The following is a 20,727-nucleotide window of genomic DNA, read 5'->3' on the forward strand; positions in this document are numbered from 1 at the left end:
GCTGAAACAATAACTTTTACTAGAAGCATTTTGCAAAAAACGATTAAAAAATTAAATATTTATATCCCTATAACTCATTGCCTTCCACTTATTTATATTCATAACGATCTTGTTCCAGTTTATTATTACACTGACTGAGGCTAGTTGTGGCTTGTGAATGATAAAATACTGAGGTAGTCTAAAGTCATTAAATTGTCGTTGTTGATAGCGCATGTCTGACTTTGCTCCGCCAGGTGCCGCTCTCTGCATTTACTTGGTATTTATGAACAACAAGCTTCAGAGACTGACACCCACAGGCGGTTCTTGTGAGCCGGGGAAAGGTCACACGCAAGATGGCGCCGCTCGCAGTGCTGAGGTGTTCAGCTGCCGCCCGGCTTTTTACAGGTGCGTGAGTAGCCGCCTTTAATACCCGCCTGCAGTCGCGCGCTGGCTGCTGTATTCCCGCCTTTGGCGCGGTCGCCCCCTACCTGGTTAGCTGTTGGCGCGCAGCTCACGCGCTTTGGGCTCAGTCAGTCAGTGACCTGGTACACAGTGGGGGACGTGTCCTTTGTAGACTGGGATCCTCTGTCAGATAAATATCTTTTTGCAGGGGATTTAACTTATGTAGTTGCAACTCAAAATTTACCCACTTGTAATTATAAAGTGTACATCTTTCCCAGTAAACAGTTTTAAAAGTAAACTGTGCACCATCTTTTTGTTAAACATCTTAGTAAAAGGGGAAAAACAATTCCCTCATGACATTGACTATCAGTACTAAGCAAAATGCATGATTCAAATAAAATTAAATAGACAGTAAATTATTTATAAACCCAATTTTTTTTTCATGATTTAGAAATAACATTTTTAAACAACTTTCTAATTTACTTCTATTTAATTTGCTTCATTCTCTTGATATCCTTTGCTGAAAAGCATTTCTAGATAGGCTCAGTAGCTGCTGATTGGTGGCTGCACATAGATGCCTTGTGTGATTGGCTCACCCATGTGCATTGCTATTTCTTCAACAACGGATATCTAAAGAATAAAGCCAATTAGATAATAGAAGTAAATTGGAATGTTATTTAAAATAGTATTCGCTATCTGAATCCTGAAAGAAAATTCTTGGGTTTAATGTCCCTTTAACCCTTTAATGACAGGGTTAACTTGTTCTTACATCGGAACAACGTTCCGTTGTAGACAAATTGAAATCCTGTGATCGCAAGATTTCAATGATGGGATCGGGGGGGGGGGGGGGCGTCGTCACCCTCCAGACCGCAATCCCATCCAGGAAGCGCCGTTGGCTTCAGGACAGCCAAACGGCTCGGAGGTTCTATTCCAACCTAACGGCACTAAAGCCCGGAATAAAACGCTGCAACGGCGTTAAAAGGTTAAACACTTTGACATTGATATTCTGGTCACTCATAACTGCCCCTAATTGGTCTCAGCAGATAAGAGAGCATAGGTTACAATATGACTATGCACATTTACTTCATGGTAACTAAACTTAATTTTATTTATTTATTTTGTAAACAACTAATATAAACAACTGAATTTTATTCTCAGGTTAATCTGTACTTTGAATGCATCATTATGTCTAACAGCAATTGCTATATTCCACACAGCCATTGTTGTCTGTTCAGTTTATTGCTAATTATCATAGATGGAACTACCGCCTTTTCTGGAAAAAATATACTGCATAAATAATTACACGGCATCATTTTGGAAGAAAAGCTGCTAGGATTGATATTAAATAAACATTGGTTTATAATTAGATAACACACTTGGAAGACGTTTCCTGATGATATCTTGCTTATTTCTATATTTATTCATTTTAAACTTTGAACTGTACCTTTTTAAAAAATAAAAATAAAAAAAATAAATCTGTAAAATACCGGCTGGTGTTAAAGGGACACTAAACCCAATTTTTTTTCTTTTATGATTCAGATAGAGCAGCAACTTTCTAATTTACTCATATTATCAATTTTTCTTCGTTCTCTTGCTATCTTTATTTTTATTTTATTTATTTTTTAAACAGGGATGTAAAGCATAGGAGCCTGGCTTATTTTTCACTCAGAACCTGGGTTATGCTTGCATATTGGTTTGCTAAATGTAGCCACCAATAAGCAAGTGCTATCCAGGGTGCTGAACCTAAAATGGGCTAGCTCCTAAGCTTTATATTCCTGCTTTTAAAATAAATATAGCAAGAGAATGAAGACATTTTTATAATAGGGGTAAATTGGAAAGTTGCTTAAAATTTGCAGGCTCTATCTGAATCATGAAAGAAAAAAAATGGGTTTAGTGTCCCTTTAACACTAAGTGGCTTCCACCTTTAATTAGAATACTTTGGAAATTTGTGACACCAGTGATTTAAATATTTTATTTTTTTAATGCCTGCTGTATTTCAAAGACATACAGTACTCTGTAACAATATGCTGTGGCTCTATGCTAAAGTGATGGTAAATCCGAGCGTTTAACAAATGTTACAATTTACCCTCACTAAAAATAAAGTGTTATTTAAAAAAGTGTGCTAAACTCACCCTTTTTGTGCCGCTGCAGTTTGCTAAACTCAGCGACTCTGGCCGCCCACGGCACAGCACTCTTCCACCAATAAAGTGACGTTTCCACCTCTAAACCAATAGCCATGCTATCATATAGAACACAGTTAGCTGATACACACGGCTATTGGTTTAGTGGCGCAATCATCACCTCTTTGAAGGAGAGTGCTGTGCTGTGGGCGGCCAGAGCTGATGCGTTTAGCGAGAGTTCACCCTGTATTCATGAGTTTGTGATTGGCTGATGGCTCTCACATGATGCAGGGGCGGGGAAATGAAATACATTTGTCAGAAAAAAACTTAATTTGTATTTCAGAGTAAGCTCTATTGCACTGTCTTTTCATTATGCATGTGTTGATTTATACAATTATACTGTATTTAATAGTCCTTTTAAATACAGTATAATTGCATAATCAAAAAAGTCCATACCAATGCAGTGGCACTTACTCTAAATTTTAAATGAACATAAGATTTTGTTTTTAGCAAATCTCAAAATGTCTTTTAATTTGCTGGCCCCCTGTATCATATGACAGCCATCAGCCAATCAAAGACTCATGTGTATACACAGTGCTTCAGAAAGTATGCATACAAAAAGACTGCACTATTAGACAATGGAAGTAAATCGTAAAGTCTCTTAAAATTGCATGATCTGAATCTGAACCATGAAAGTTTTTGTCTTTAAAGTGATGATTTACCAGTGCTATAAATAAAGGTGACTTTATGTCAGGAAGTATGAAAAATGCAGACAGAAAGTACCTTTATTTGGTCAGGAGCTTCTGCCTAAACTGAGTTCCTCTGGCCACCCTCTGCAATTTCTGCAGAAGTATTTTTTTTTCAATGAGGTGACGTTTCCAACTCTCAGTCAATAGCTGTGCTAACCATACTGTAAAGGGACAGTCTACCCTTCTACAACAGTCTACAATTGTTAAAAAGATAGATAATGCCCTTACTACCCATTCCCCAGCTTTGCACAAGCAACATTGTTATATTAATATACTTTATAACATTTAAACCTCTACATTTCTGCCTGTTTCTAAGCCACTACAGACTTATCACATGCTTTTTTATTAGCTTTTCACAACAGGGGAGTGCTAGTTCATGTGAGCCACCTAGATAACATTGTGCTCACGCCCGTGGCTAGTGGCAGATACTGCACTAATTGGCTAAAATGCAAGTCAATAGATAATAAATAAAAAGTCTTGGGACCATCTAATAAATTCACTGAGGAAGTTTGGTTTTTCGGGTGCCCTGGTCGATCTGATCGGGCTAGTATATAACAAACCTAGATCTCAATTGCTTATCAACGGTGAAATATCACAATACATCATTCTGGAAAGAGGGACTCGTCAGGGTTGCCCTCTATCACCACTACTTTTTGATATCGCACTAGAACCATTAGCGATATATCTTAGAAAGTATCTTCCACCGGTGGTAATAGGGAAGCAGAAAGTATCGATATCACTTTATGCTGATGATCTACTAATATTCTTACAAGATTCGAGACGGAGCATACCCCGCTTTATGGAAATAATAAGACTATTCAGCTCATTCTCCGGATACAAAATCAATATAAATAAATCAGAAATTTTGTGGATTATAAGAGATAAAAACAGCTATCCAGGTAACTTTAAAGTAGCACAAAGCATTAATTATCTAGGTATAAAGATCAGCAAGAACCCAGCACATTGGTACCAGCTTAATTTTAAAGAGCTATTTCAGAACCTACATTATGACTTAGCAAAATGGAATCTATATTATTTATCTATTTCAGCCCGGGTAAACGTAATAAAATCTATTGTATTCCCAAAATTTTTGTTTTTATTACAGAATTTACCTTTACTATTGCAAAAAAATGATATCGATAGGTATAACAAGGCCTGCGCTTTGTTTATCTGGGGGAAAAGGACGTCACGTATTGCTCTCAACAAAATGGTGCAGATGAAGCTTTATGGGGGCTTTGCTTGCCCTAACATAAAATATTACAACATAGTCTCATTGGTTAAATTTGGGATAGATTGGCTCAGCAGAACAGATTACGTTACATATTATGACCAGGAGACAGAATTAATTAAACCATTTAATTTACAGGCTATTATGCATTATCCATACAAACAACTACCAAGCAATGTTAGCAGACTAGCCACTATTGCAAATATTGTGCTTGCATGGCAGAAATATTGTAAAATAATGGGTATAGAATTCCAGATCTCCAACCATCTCCCGTTATGCGGTAACCCAGCCTTCCTACCAGGATATAGTAATGAGATATTCAATGTTTGGAAAAATAAAGGGCTGATATACGCATCACAATTGAAAGAATCATTAATAGGGCCAATCAGATCATTCGCAGATTTGGCAGGGGAGTTCGATCTATCATTTAAATATTTTTATGCATACCTACAGACTCGCCACTTTATAAATGATTATGAAAAAAGGTTTGGTGAGAATTGGACTCACAGAAACATAGAGTCAGGCATCAAATTATACAAAGCAGGAAATAGATCAATATCAATCTGGTACCAGTATATTATGGTTCAGGAGGGAGAAAGGCACATCGAATTGATCAAACAAAAATTTGTAAAGTACTTTCCACAACTTCAAGACGAAGACATAACAGATAGTTTAAAGAAAACATTAGAAGCCACAGATAGAATTAACCTAAGGGAGTCTCAATATAAGGTAATTAACAATTTTTATCTAACCCCCGCCAGAATTGCTAAGTGGTCCCAACTCTAGCAGATTTGTCCCAAATGTCATAGACCAAACTCGAACCTACTGCATTATTTTTGGAGTTGTCCAAAGGTCACGCAATTTTGGAGTAAAATCCAATATTGGATAAATAGAAATCTAAGCGACAGGACAGAAATAGTGGCAAAGCATGTCTTCTTTTTGCATCCAACACGTAACATCGGAGACAGATTATTTATAAACACGGCGATCCTCATCGCAAGAAATGAATTTTGTAAAAAGTGGAAGCACAAAAATGCTCCATCCTTAACTGAATTTTTGAATCATATGAGAGGTCAGATTATGATAGAGACCATAGGACTGGATAAGGGGGCAGAGAACCAGGTTGTAACATTTTTTAAGAAGTGGAAAAAGTATATATATTTATCACCTATTACAGTGCAAAACCATATATTATCTACATTTCAAAACTCTATACCTTTCTTAGAATTAATTGTAAATGGTTCATTACCTCCAAATTGGATACACATATAACAGTCTCACAACACTAGAGGTTTTTTTTTTGTTTTGTTGTTATCCTGTTGTTTTTTTTTTCTTTTTCCTCTTCCCTCCCCCTTGCCCCCCCCCCCAATGGGCACTGTTTTTAATACGCTGGCGATTCTTCTTGGGTCTTTTTCCTGTGCTAGCTCTAGTATACAACGGAGGGGTTATTTTTAGCTCCTTGGTGAGAAAATAAGTTAAATAAGAGTAATATTGTGCAGGAGAACTCAAGAAAATGTTTAAGGAACTGCATAAATTATTTGAGGTGTATCTTTGTATATATAGTTGTTCCTTATAAAGAATGTAAGAAAAGAGAAAATATTATAAGGGTGGGATAAGCGAAAATATTCCAGTAAATCTAATCGGCAAAACATCGGGAAAGATGTATATATTGCAAGTAATGTGGGAAAATCTTTTTGTGTATTTTATTTTATTTAAGATGCAACCCCATATTGATTATATAAGATGAAGATGTATATGGATTTTCTTTTTGTATTGTAACACATTTTTGTTCAGCTTTCTCCCCCAATAAAAAAATTAAGAAAAAAAAAAAAGATAATAAATAAAAAGTCATGTGATCAGGGGCTGTCAGAAGATGCTTAGATACAAGGTAATTACAGAGGGAAAAAGTGTATTAATATAACAGTGTTGGTTATGCAAAACTGAGGAATGGGTAATAAAGGGATTTAATATCTTTTTAAAAAATACATTTTTTTGAGTTGACTGTCCATTTAAGGGGGAAAAAAATCAAACTATACTTGTTCTGTTGTATCCAACCCCAGCAAAGGGGTTACACACTTAGGTTAAAGGGACTTAAATGTGCAAAAAAGAAAATGAAATTAATGCTTCAACAAATTAGAGCACAATTGCTTGCTTGTTTATAAAATCTTCAAAGTCAGCCCTAGAGCAGTAATGCACTAATGGGGGCTAGCTGGTGAGCCAATGATAAGCGGGATATGTGCGTAGCCACCAATCAGCAGGTAGCTTACAGTAAGGCGTTGCTTATCTGAAGCTGACTTTAGCAGTTTAACCCTTTTTTATTGGGCTAGACACCCAGTTAGACATTTTTTATATTTCAGTATTGCTTGCATATAACATACCATTTTCTTTTTGCACTTTTAAAAACCCTGCTTGGAAGCCACAAGCTTTGTCGCTCCGAAGCAAAACATAAGTGGTGATTGGTGCAATGTGCGACTGCCACTACTGATTGGCTCACTGCTAGTTTCCTGGTCAGGAGCTGCAATGATTGTGGGTCCAAAGCGGGATGACCAACGTGTGTTAACCTTTTTCGAGTGTTTAAACACTCAGTAATGAAGCATTTACATAATCTAATGAATAAGAACATGCTATTTTTGTATTATAATTTAATTTCCAGTTAAATAATGAAAAATAATTGCTTTCTATGTGAATAATATTTATAAATGTCCCTGTCGTTTTCAGGTTCACTACACACTCGCAGCTCCCTCTTTGCATCATGGCAGCGCCCAGGAAGCCAGCGATACTTTAGTAACAATAAGATTCTTGTAGAGTTGGATGAAGCAACAGGTAAGACCTTTACATTTAGGCCTGGGATGAAACATTTACATTAAATTTAGCAGATATTCAGAATACTGAGGAGCCAGAGACTATTTCTACTTATATAATTATACAGGTGCACCCCTCCCCAAATAACAAATATATTTTGATGATATTCTAAGTGAAAATAAGATAAGTCTTCTGCAGTGAACAAACTTAAACTCATCGTATTTCTGGAAATTTTAATGCACGGTAACTACGTGTTTGATTAAAGGGATATGAAACCCACATTTTTTCTTTCATGATTCAGATAGAAAATGCAATTTTAAGCAACATTCTAATTTACTCCTATTATCAATTTGTTTTCGTTTTCTTGGTATCTTTATTTTAAAAAGTAGAAATGTAAGCTTATAAGCCAGCCCATTTTTTGTTCAGTACATGGACAGCACTTGCTGATTGGTGGCTAAATGTAACCACCAATCAGCAAGCACAACCTAGGTGCTGAACCAAAAATGGGCCGGCTCCTAAGCTTACATTACTGCTTTTATCAATAAAGATTTAAAGAGAACGAAGAAAATTTGATAATAGGGTTAAATTAGAAAGTTGCTTTAAATTGCTGCTCTTTCTGAGTCATGAAAGAAAAAACAGGGTTTTATATCCCTCTAATATTATGTAAATTGTGCTGTTCTGACCTTGCTAAATATAGGGAACCAGCTGTCTATTCCAAGCTAAAAGGAACAGTGCAATGAAAAATTTGTTTCTCATTAGTGTGTTCCCAACAACATGTTATACCAACTGCAAAGTATAAAATGTATGAGAGATAACTCCTTTATGCTTTTTTTAATAAATTAAATAGCCAAATTTGTTATTTGAAACCACAACCCATCAAAATAGGCTAAGCTTTCAGAGAGATTAGTCATCCTTATCTTATCACTCAAATACTTCCCTTTCTTATCTCTGTTGCTATACAATACTTGGAGGTCGATTTATCAAGCTGCGGCGGACAGGGGAGCATATATGCGCCCCTATCTGCCGCAGCTCGCCTCTGGCGTGCTTAATATCCCTGGCGGAATTCAGCATTGCACACAAGCACTATTTTGCACTCGCGTGCAATCCCGCCCCCTGCCCGCACACAGCCAATCACGCGTGGGCAGGAGCTGTCAATCTCCCAGGTTGGAAGAGACCGTGGAGATTGAAATTCGCCACCTTAGAGGTGACGAAAGGTTAGGAAAGCAGCGGTCTGGTGACCGCTGCTTGTTAAATAGGGCGAGCAGGTTCTCTTGTGAGAACCTGCAGTCATAGGGGGTCGAAAGGCTTGCAAAGTCTTTGATAAATCGACCCCTTAGAAAGAACAATGGAAAATTAACATATTAAAATGTTCTCTCCCACTCCCCACTGTATGTGTAATTTCTTTAGTAGCCTTTCAGTATAGCTAGGGATACCACAGGCAAAATCAGCTATTTCGAAAGCCGATATAAAAGCTGTGGGACTATTTGTAAACAATTTAATACACTTCAGCAGGTAAAATTGATAATTGGGAACAAATTAAAGGGGATACAATTTTAGGGTAAACTGTCCCTTTAACTTCCTTTTGAAGTTTCCTCTGTGCTAAGTCTGTAAGGATCAGGTTGCCAGTAGATGTGTAGGTGCCTTGCTCTGCCGATCAAAGGGAACAGTCTTTAGGCGTAATGTTACTGATAAGCTCCTGCATGTGGAGGAATAATGCAGCTTTGTGTATGTCCCAGGGGTGGCCGTAATGAAGATGAAAAATCCTCCAGTAAACAGCCTCAGCTTAGAGGTCCTTACGGAATTTTCCATCAATTTGGAGAAGCTGGAGATGGATCGTGGCTGCCGTGGTCTTATCCTGACATCTGTACGTATGTATGTGGCACACAGGACTAGTGATTTTAATACAGAAATTCCTAAGCTGCCACCTATATCTATGGCTTCCATATTTTCTGTTGCCAAGCTCCAACAGGTTTTTTTCCCTTAAAGGGACAGTAAACACCTTAAAGGGACAGTAAACCTATGAAATAATGTTATATAATTCTGCACATGGTGCAGAATTGTAGAACATTAGCTTAGCGCCAACTTTATAATTGAAAGGATTTCAGAAATATTTTATTCTGACCAGAGCAGACCATAACACATGCCCGTAACTGGCTTTAACTGATAGCAACTGCAAAACAATTTCATTTTTACTAACTGTACAACAGTGACCAGCTTTGGTGTCTCCTCCAACTAAAACAAATAGTTTGTGGAGTTTGGCTATTGAAAAACAATTGCAGTGAAAAGGATGTGCATTTTTCTTTAATTATTCAGGTAGAGAATACAATTTTAAACAACATTCCAATTTACTTATATTATCTAATTTGCTTCATTCTTTAGATATCACTTGTTTAAGAAATACCAATGCACATGGGTGAGTCAGTCGCACGAGACATCTATGTGCAGCCACCAATCAGCAGCTTCTGAGCCTATTTAGATGTGTTTTTCAGCAAAGAATATAAAGAAAATGAAGCAAATTAGATAATAGAAGTAAAATTGCATGCTCTATATGAATCATGAAAGAAAAAAATGTGGGTTTAATGTCCCTTTAACCAACTTTGCACTATATTTTCATTTTTTTTATTTTGCACCATTTCATGTAATTTTAGCTCTGAAAACTGAGCAATTTTTTAATACTCAGACCTTTCAAGGATAATTCTGCTAGATATCTGTATTTTTTTTAATTGGTCTTGGTTGTATAGTATATCTCAACCTCTATATTTCCACTCATGCAATAATGAATAGTCACAAAATAATTAAAGGGGTGTGACCTCATCCCCTTTTTAATTTTCCTTTATTTTATATGTCCTATTCCCATGGATTCACTTCCTCTTATACATCATTCACAAATTAATATATATATTATTATCTCACAAGAGAACCTGCAGTCTGTATTTAACAAACAGCGGTCATCAGACCGCTGCTTCACTAATCTCTTTGCCACCTCTTAGGTGGCGAATTTCAATCTCCCCGGGGAGATTGACAGCTCATGCCCGCGCTTGATTGGCTGGGCAGGGGGCAGCGTTGCCTAAGAGCATAAAATAGCGTTCTTGTGCAATGCTGAATTCTGGTAGCACCCCTGTCTGCTGCAGCTTGATAAATCAACCCCTTTGTACCTCTATTGAATGTGCAAAATTATTAATCTGATTTAAATATTTCCTCTCTTCTTATTTTAGGCTGTTCCCAAAATCTTCTCTGCAGGACTTGACATCACTGAGATGTGTGGGAAAAGTGCAGAGCATTATGCAGCTTTTTGGAAGGCTGTCCAAGAGATGTGGCTGAAATTATATGGATCCAACATGGTCACAATAGCGGCTATCAATGCAAGTGTTTTTTAACCTGCCTGAATGGTTTCAATAAGGTTGGCTGGGAAGGAAAAGTTTACATGAACATAAAAATTGGCAGATTCTTTGAAATACTTTGTACCCTAAGTAAAAAAGGATGTTATTTTTCTCAAACAAACAATTCTTTATTTGCACTATGGAAGTCCTGGACATTCAAATGTTTTTTTATTGTTAGAACATTTTTATTTTTATATGGAATATTTGTGTGAGTAGTAGATTTTTTTTTGATTTTTTTTTTTTTGACAGTCTATGTCTATTTCCACTCCTCCGGTATCATGTGGCAGACATCAACCAATCATAAACGCATATACGTGTATTCTGTGAATTCCTGCACATGCTCAGTAGGAGCTGGTGACTCAAAAAATGTAAATATATAAAGACTGCACATTTTGTATATGGAAGTAAATTGGAAAGTTTTTTTTAAAATTGCATGACAGTTTAATTTTAACTTGAGTGTCCCTTTTAAATGTTATGAAAATATTATGTTTAACCATTTTTACATATAATGAGGAAGATATCCTAATTTGTTTGTTTTTGTTTTTCCATTGGTTCCCAAGCTTGTCCTTGAGGAACCCAACAGGTCAATATTTGAGGATTTCTGAGAATGGGCACAGGTGTTAATTAGTGCCTCATTAATTTTGGGTAATTTACTAGTGATCAGGTAAGCAGATCATCAAATCCTGACCTGTTATGCTTCCCTGAGTACAGATTTGGGAGCTTCTGTGTCATACTATGTGGTTTGTTAACAATTAAATCAGTTTGTTGTGGATTTACTGTTAATGCACAACTTACACCCCATTTTCTGTGTCTGACTTAGGGCTCAAGTCCTGCCGGTGGCTGCCTCATGGCAATGTGTTGTGACTACAGAATCATGGCAGACAATCCAAAATTTGCCATCGGCCTTAATGAGACCCAGTTGGGCATAGTAGCTCCTTTCTGGTAAAGTATTATCCAGTAGTACATTGTTTGCTTTTCTAGCAAGGATTTAAAAACCTGTAAAACCACAAGGGTGTGTCTGAAATAAAATCTACCTATTGTTGTTGTATGTAAAATACTTAAATGCAATCCTTTAAATGATATACTCCTAAAACAAACCGCTGTTTTAACGTTTTGAGCAGTTATTTTGTTAAGAACTTTTTATGCATTTAGAGTTTGCTAGTCTGTTTAGTGATAGATATTTATTTATTTTTAAATGAGTAAAATGTATTCCTGATTAATCCAAATTCCATTTAACTAAATGTAGTTCCATAGTTTTACAAAATCAGGCTTCCTTTTGTTTTTTAAGTGTAGGGGTAATGTTTGACATGTACACACCTTTTCGTATGGAACAAGGTAATACAACACCTAAATGCAAGGATTTCCTGTTCCTTGTTTACATAAAAGAAGTATTATTTGAAGACGGGAAATGTAAGTCTTCATTTATTAAAAATAACAAGTATATAATTAAATAATTTTTTTTATTATTATTAAAGGTTTAAGGACACAATGACAAATATAGTAGGTCATCGTGTGACTGAACAATCCCTCCAGCTGGGACAGATGTATCCAGCTCCTGAAGCAATCAGAATTGGTCTTGTGGATCAGTTAGCACCAGAAGATAAAGTTCAGAGTACTGCCTCTAGTGTCATGGCCCAGTGGTTGGCTATACCAGGTAATATATATCCACACTATGGAATTTTACAGCACTATACAAATAAATTATAATAATTTGCCCTTAAAGGGACATAATACTCAAAAATGTTCTTTCTCTTTTTCTCTTTTTCTCTTTTTCTCTTTCTCTCTCTTTCTCTCTCTTTCTCTCTCTCTTTCTCTCTCTCTCTTTCTCTCTCTTTTTCTCTCTCTTTTTCTCTCTCTTTTTCTCTCTCTCTTTCTCTCTCTTTTTCTCTCTCTTTTTCTCTCTCTCTTTCTCTCTCTTTTTCTCTCTCTTTTTCTCTCTCTTTTTCTCTCTCTTTTTCTCTCTCTTTTTCTCTCTCTTTTTCTCTCTCTTTTTCTCTCTCTTTTTCTCTCTCTTTTTCTCTCTCTTTTTCTCTCTCTTTTTCTCTCTCTTTTTCTCTCTCTTTTTCTCTCTCTTTTTCTCTCTCTTTTTCTCTCTCTTTTTCTCTCTCTTTTTCTCTCTCTTTTTTCTCTCTCTTTCTTATAAAGGGAGGGGATCCTGTGACAGCACGTTGTAAGCAGGCACTGGGGCTGAGGAGACTAGAAGTGGATTTTATCTCTGGGGGCTTAATCACTAGGGCAAAGAGTTACTAGAGTAAAGGAAGGACTCAGTAGGAGGTGATTGTTTTGGTCACATATTTGGGCTAAGTTGCTATCTAACAAGCGGTAGCACTATTTGCCCCCAGGTTTGACAAGAGGTTCAGTTAGCTCACAGTGGCTTATTTCGACCGGGAGATTGAGAGTTGTAACGCCCACGATGAGCGGAGCTTTGTTTAGCGCCGATTTGGGCTGCGCACTCTGCTATTTCTAAATACATTAATAATGGCGACCGGGAGAGTGATTGTGGTCACGCCCACGAGGGGCGGAGCTATGTTTGGCGCCGATTTCGGCTGCGCACTCTCTACATCCATTTTGATTTCGGAAAGAAAAGTATCTGTTTAGTTGCAAGCACAGTCTTTAGTGTTTTCACATATGTGGGACTGGACAGCGCCACAGCTGCGTTCCGGATCCTTTTATGAACAAAAACAAAGCCAGTAACGTTCCTTTATTTCAAGTTACGTTTTTAAAAATAAAGTTTGGAATGTACTAGGTTTCTGAAGGACAGATGGGCACCTCAGCAAGATTAAACTGAGGCGTAGATAGGTTCTGCTATATTTGCGTACTAATTTAGCTTACTTCTGCACACAAAAATAAAAAGTTACATTTTAAAATTTAAAGAGACAGTAACGTTTTGTATGTGTTTATTTTTATTACAAAATTTAACCTGTTTATTTGTTTAACTCATCCCTTGTGACTCAGGATGGACCAAGAGGCCCTGCTAGGTGTCTCTTAGTTTTATGCTTTTGATGCCAATGTGGTTATAAAAATAAATTTTTCTGAACCTACTCCTTCTAAGGTGCATGCTGTTTAGAAGTCTATTGACAATGGTCAAGATATGCCACAAATGTCTCCTAATGTGTCCCAAAAATGTATAGCCCACATGCAGTGCCCTGCGCTTCCTCTCACACTCCACCTGGAGTTACCTTGCATTTTATGCATTGTCTGTTTTTCCCAGACTGTAGAGAAAAGTACAAGAGGACATATATTCAATCAATAGTGTGAGTGATTCAGTAGTAGCTATTCCGAATGTTTCTTCCCTATAACCTGAAAGAGGAGGATACTTCGGTAGTATTTGAGGGGGAATTCTCAGACTCAGATGTAGTAATTCCTTTATCTGATCCTGAGGTTGCTTTCCTTCAGTTTTAGCTTGAATACCTCCATTTATAACTTGTGGAAGTTTTAGCTACCCTGGACGACTCCGACACTACCGGCGTAGTCTATCCTAGAGAGTCCAGTAAATTATACTAATATTGTGATGTGCCCTTCATGGTGGAAGTATTTCCTGTACCAGATAGGGTTATACAAATATTTGCTTAGGAATAGGAGAAACCGGGTATCCCTTTTTTCTCCTCTCCTATATTTAAAAGGATGCTTTCTATAGCAGACTCTATCAAGGAGTCTTTGCAGAAGGGAGATACTATTCCCATAGTGGATAGTAGTTCCTTTTGGATCCTATGCAGGAGAAGGACCCTATGGTTAGAGGGTTTACATTGACTACCTGCGGTTGGTATGGCTACTGTCACCAGTGCGGCGACGTACTGGTTTGATGCGTTGTCTGTTTCTATTGGACAGACACCCCTCTCGAAGGGATAGAATAAATGGCCTTAAGTTAGTAAACTCCTTTAATACAGAGGTTTCTGATGCTGGGAGCTATTATTCAGGCTTTGCCATATTGGCCCGCAGAGCATTATGGTTAAAATCTTGGTCTGTGGATGTTTCATCTACAGGATAAGAGAAATAAGCGAAAGGACGTCAGAGAGAATTTTAGGTTCTTTCGAGATTTCTAGGGAAATCCTTTCCCTCCTTCTCCCAAGCAGGAGCAGTCTAAGCCTTCATGGAAGACCCAATCAGTCTTAGAATAGGCAAAAACAGTCCAAGAAGCCTGCTGTTTAATCAAAGACAGCATGAAGGGCGTGCACACCGATCCGTAAGGGGGCAGGTTTTCCTTTTTTCGATCAGGCTTGGGTTTGTGATTTCATGATCCCTTGGGTGGTGTACATTGTGTCCCAGGGATACAAATTAGAGTTCAAGACTTTCCTCCCAGGGGCAGGTGTCTGCTTTCAAGATTATCGACAGACCAGACTAAATAGAGAGGCGCTTTTACGCTATGTACGGATCTTTTCCGACCTGGGAGTAATAGTTCCTGGTCCAATGCAGAAATGAGGTCTGGGATGCTACTCCTATCTGTTCGTGGTTCCCAAGAAAGAGGGAACCTTCAGACCTATTTTAGAATCCACTCAGGGTTCTCAGAGTGCCGTATTTCAAGATGGAAACTATATACTTCCATTCTTCCTTTGGTCCAAGAGGGTCAATTATGACCACGGGAGATTTGAAGGATGCATACTTGCATCTTCCCATCCACAAGGACTATCTCAAATTTCTAGGGTTTGCCTTTCTAGCCAAACATTCCAACTCGTGATTCTTTCCGGCCTGGTCACAGTTCTCGGAATTTTTTCAAGGGTTCCGGGATCACTGCTGGTGGTGCTCTGATTGCAGAGCATTGCAGGGACACATTTTTTGGATGACATTCTGATTCAGGCGCCTTTCTTTCGACAAGCAGGATTACGCACAATTTTTCCTGCGGTCTCCCGGATGGAAGGTGAATTTGGTAAAGAGTTCCTTAGTTCCAACTACAAGGGTAGTTTTCTTGGAGAGCTATATTAGTCTCCTCATCAATGAAGCTGACTGTAGTCAGGAATTCAAGCATTTCGATCTTACCTAGCACTTCAGTCCCATCAGTGGCTCAGTGCATGGAGGTAATTGGGCTGATGGTAACGACAATGGACATCCTTCCAGCTGCCCGTTTCCACCTTAGTTCTCAATAGTTTAAGAATTCTTTGGTGGTTGTCTCAGGATCCTTGCTCCCAGGAAACTGGGTGAGTGTGACAACAGATGGGGAACTGTTTGGGGCCCTCTAAGAGCAGTGAACATGGACTCGGGTGGAGTCTGTTCTTCCCATAACCGTTTTGAAAAAGTAAATCATCTCCTAGCCTGGCCTCAGTTAGCTTGGCCGGGTTTATCAGGTTTAAGTTAGATCTTACTTCAGCCGTCAGGGACTCTGAGTTTTCTCGGCCATGACAGAAGTAGTCAAGATCGTTCAGTGGGCTGAGACCCACAATTACTGTCTGACGACCTGCATCCCAGAAGGGACTTCTGAGAGGTGGTCTTCGTAAGTAGGTAGACATTTTACCCAGGGGAACTCCAGACGGATTTTCAATGGGGTCAGTTGCAATTGAATCTCATGGCTTCTTGACACGTTACCTTGGAATTTCAGTCTTGCATACTTAATTCCTCCATTTGATTTTGCTCCTGTAGTCTTGGCTCAAACTAAGTAGGAGAAGGCATCAGTGATTCTCATTTCACCGGCGTGGCCCGCAGGATTGGTATGCAGTCCTGGTGGACGTGTCACATCTTCCACCTGGGAGTCCCGTGGAGGAAGGATCTTCTACTTCAAGGACCCTTCTTTTATCCAATAATAGTTTCTCTGAAGTTGACTACTTGAAGATGGAAGCTTTATTTTATCCAAGTGTGGATTAGGAATTGGTCAGTGAGACCATGAATCAGGCTCGTAAGCCTGTGTCTAGGAAGATTTTACCCATATGACATGGCGTAAATATTTATAATGGTGTGAATTCAGGGGCTATTCCTGGAGTAGAGTCAGGATTCCTAGGATATTGTCTTTTCTCCAAGAGGGTTTGGAGAAAGGAATATCGACAAGCACCCTAAAGGGTCAAATTTCTTCCTTATCTATTTTATTACACTAGCGTCTGGCAGATGTTCCAGATGTGCAATCCTTTTGTCAGGCCTTGGTCAGGATCAGGCCTGTGTTCAAGCCAGTTACTCCTCCATGGAGTCTTAAAGGGACACTAAACCCACATTTTTTCTTTCTTTATTCAGATAGAGCATGCAATTTTAAGCAACTTTCTAATTTACTCCTTTTATCAAATTTTCTTCCTTCTCTTGGTATCTTTATTTGAAATGCAAGAATGTAAGTTTAGATGCCGGCCCATTTTTTGTGAATAACCTTGGTTATTCTTGCTGATTGGTGGATAAATTAATCCACCAATAAAAAAGTGCTGTCCAGAGTCCTGAAACAAAAAAGAAGCTTAGATGCCTTCTTTGTCAAATAAAGATAGCAAGTGAACGAAGAAAAATTGATAATAGGAGTAAATTAGAAAGTTGCTTAAAATTGCATGCTCTATCTGAATCACGAAAGAAAAAATTTGGGTTCAGTGTCCCTTTAATTTGGTTTTAAAAATTCTTCAAGGGGCTCCGTTTGAGCCTATGCATTCCTTAGATATTAAGTTGTTATCTTGGAAAGTTTTATTTCTTGTTGCTATTTCGTCTGCTCGCAGAGTTTCAGAGCTCTCGGCATTGCAGTTCGAATCCCCTTACCTTCTATTTCATTCAGATAAGATAGTTTTACATGCTAAATTAGGATTTCTTCCTAAAGTTGTTTATGATCAGAACATTAATCAGGAGATTGTTGTTCCTTCCTTGTGTCCTAATCCTACTTCTCAAGAAGGAACAGCTTCTGCACAATTTGGACGTGGTCCGTGCCTTAAAATTTTACTTGCAGGCGACTAAGGATTTTCGTCAGTCTTCTGCTTTGTTGTTTTCTCGGGAAAACATAAGGGACAAAAAGCTACAACTACTTCTCTTCCTTGTTGGCTGAAGAGTATCATACGCTTTGCATATGAGACTGCTGAACAGTAACCTCCAGAGATAGTTACTGCTCATTCTACGAGGGCTGTTGCTTCCTCTTGGGCATTCAAAAATGAGGATTCTGTGGAACAGATTTGCAAGGCTGCAACTTGGTCCTCTCTTCACACTTTTTCAAAATTCTACAAATTTGACACTTTTGCCTCGGCTGAGGCCGCTTTTGGGAGAAAGGTTCTTCGAGCAGTGATGCCTTCCGTTTAGGTTCCCTGTCTTGTCCCTCCCGTATCATCTGTGTACTCTAGCTTGGGTATTGATTCCCAATAGTAATTAAGATGATCCGTGGACTCATTGTGTCATTAAAAAGAAAAGAAAATTTATGCTTACCTGATAAATTTATTTCTTTTTTGACACGATGAGTCCACAGCCCGCCCTGTTTTTCAAAAGACTGGTTGTTGGTTATTATAAACTTCAGACACCTCTGCACCTTGGTTTTTTTCCTTTCTCTCCTTTACTTTGGTTGAATGACTGGATTGGGAGGGAAGGGAGGAGATATTTAACAGCTTTTGTTGTGGTGCTCTTTGCCGCCTCCTGCTGGGCAGAAGTAATATTCCCAATAGTAATTAAGATGATCCGTGGACTCATCGTGTCAAAAAAGAAATAAATTTATCAGGTAAGCATAAATTTTCTTTTTAAGATTTTTTAAAAAAAATTAATTAATTGGCTTTGTTCTCTTAGTGTTTTTTGTTAAAAAGCACACCTAGGTAGGCTTAGGAGCAAAAATGCACTACTGGGCACTAGCTGGTGATTGGTAGCTGCACAGACAAGCCTTTTGTCATTCGCTCACTCAATATATTGAGTAAATTGTCCTGAAAGTGCATTGCTGCTCTTGAACTGACTTTAATTAAGCAACAGTACATAAAGTAAATTACACATTGGAGCATTATCTTTGTCCATTTTTATGTCTCCAATAAAGGATCTTAAGTAAAGCCCCAGTGTTTCATTTGTCAAGCGTGGTTGGTCTTGGTGGCTTGATAGAGCAAGAAAATTAAGCGATTATTATAATATACAAGTATAATGGTTTATTGTTTCTCTCCTGTAATATTTAGCGAAAGCTCACTCGTCTAGTTTTATGAGAAATTATGGCCTAACCTAATATTTTTCCTGACATAGACCATGCCCGACAAATTACCAAGTCCATGATGCGCAAGCAGGTGATTGACAGACTGGTGAGCAATCGAGAATCAGATATCAACAACTTTGTGAGTTTTATCTCCAAGGACTCTATCCAGAAATCCCTGCAAATCTACATGGACAGACTGAAGCAGAGGAAGCAATAATGTATGTACAATTGGGCCAATGCTATGTAGTAAGAGTCGTAGACCACCACACACTGTGAACAGCCAGTGAAGAAGAAGAAGCAAAGGCACTTGAATCATGGTGTATTCTAGAAGCAAAAAAAGCTCCAGATTTTTGTCTTTTTCCAATTTGCACCCTTGCCACTGTATTTAGAAAATTGCCCTTTAAATATTTTTTTTGCGTTTTAATATACAAGAAGCTGCTAACTCGGTTTACGTTATAATTTTGGGGTACACTGGTGTCTTTAAACATGCGTGGGCGTCCTTTATATCAATGAGAAAAATATTTTGTGAAAAATTAAAATCTTAATAATGAATACCGGCTGATGTCGTCTTTATATTTCTGTAGTGTAATGTAATGCTTTTTATTTTAAGTGATCCTACATTGTTGTGTTGAAGTGTGAATGAAATAGATTTTATGTTGGAAGTTTATATAAGAACTGATTTTCCATTTGGCAGCAGCTGCAAAGAGAATTCAGAATTGCTTTCATTGTACTTTGCCTGGGGCAAAACGCTTCCTAACTGTTGCAGAAAATTCTTTTGTATCCTCAGTCATCCCAGGAATTACAGTATCTTTCTCCCCCTCCCCCCATCATTCTGTTCAGAATGTTTAAAACGCTGTGTTTTAATTTGAAGATATCTGAAGACATTTAGTAAAACACTTGTAAACCACAATTTATTATTTTTTTGCCTTTTATTTCTGCTATAACCTCTATAACAAATATATAACGTTACTATACCCCTGTACACAGTGCACATTATTTTGTGCACACGGTTATGTACATACACACTTTTTTTTATAAAATATAGCTTCAGCTGTAAATAAATATACCCAAAAACTTCTGTGATCATTTATAAACAGTGGTTTGTTTTTAAAATTGTGACAACACAAGGGGTTCTTATTTTGAAGGTAAAAATTTAAACAATTTATATATTGGTATGTTTAATATTTGCTTAAAGTACAATTCAAATAAATGAAATTATTAAACATGCCTTTCTTAATCTTTTATTTCATTTTTATTTGCTTTATTATTTATATGTATTTTTGTTTTACAATTGTTGATATATTTTATGCCATTAACTTTAGCCCTAATTCGATGGGATATGATTGGCCAAGTGCGGCCTTGTTGGAATTCTTGTATGTCATTTATGATCACAGAACTCTGGCGCTTGCTTGTTTTTTCTTAATTATTCACATTATATGATTAATTTTAACACACTTTATATTGTACAATGTATACAATATGGTTTTAAATATATTCCTTATATATATATATATATATATATATATATATATATATATATAATATATATATATATATATATATATATATATATTCAAAACTGGTCTTTAATATAACTGTGATAGTATAACTAATAGTTATGTGCATTATTTCTATTTCAGATATTTGACAAACGAATGCTGAATATGGCCACAGGTAGCAGCATTTTGTGCCAGATATGGATTTGCAGAGATATTTGTTGTATTGTAACGCTAACATATCCTTCCACAGCCATATTTGGCATTTGTTTGTCAAATACCCAAATTTTGAATAATGCACATATTTATTAAAGGACCAGTCAACACCGTAGATTTGCATAATCAACAAATGCAAGATAACAAGACAATGCAATAACACTTAGTCTGAACTTCAAATGAGTTGTAGATTTTTTTTCTGACAATTTTAAGTTATGTCTGTTTCCACTCCCCCTGTACCATGTGACAGCCATCAGCCAATCACAAATGCATACACGTACCATGTGACCGCCATCAGCCATTCACAAATGCATACA

General features: G+C 37.5%; 1 protein-coding gene across 1 annotated transcript; it reads left to right on the forward strand.

Annotated features, from left to right (window-relative positions):
• Positions 1-247: 247 nt before the first annotated feature.
• Positions 248-19,250, forward strand: ECI1 (enoyl-CoA delta isomerase 1). The gene is made up of 7 exons (XM_053695137.1): positions 248-384; positions 7,197-7,301; positions 9,017-9,144; positions 10,496-10,642; positions 11,481-11,602; positions 12,136-12,314; positions 18,749-19,250. Exons 1-7 carry the CDS (start codon positions 333-335, stop codon positions 18,913-18,915), a joined length of 900 nt encoding a protein of 299 aa, XP_053551112.1. The 5' UTR covers positions 248-332; the 3' UTR covers positions 18,916-19,250.
• The last annotated feature ends 1,477 nt before the right edge of the window (positions 19,251-20,727 follow it).

This window comes from Bombina bombina, chromosome 11, assembly GCF_027579735.1.
Source record: "Bombina bombina isolate aBomBom1 chromosome 11, aBomBom1.pri, whole genome shotgun sequence".
Classification (NCBI taxonomy): Eukaryota; Metazoa; Chordata; class Amphibia; order Anura; family Bombinatoridae; genus Bombina; species Bombina bombina.

What these genes read in the sequence shown, in the direction of transcription:
- ECI1 (XM_053695137.1), top strand. Translation starts at nt 333, where the DNA reads ATGGCGCCGCTCGCAGTGCTGAGGTGTTCAGCTGCCGCCCGGCTTTTT. An exon ending in GTGGTCTTATCCTGACATCT is followed by an intron (nt 9,145 to 10,495) that starts GTACGTATGTAT and finishes TTCTTATTTTAG; the next exon opens with GCTGTTCCCAAAATCTTCTC. An exon ending in CCAGTGGTTGGCTATACCAG is followed by an intron (nt 12,315 to 18,748) that starts GTAATATATATC and finishes TTCCTGACATAG; the next exon opens with ACCATGCCCGACAAATTACC.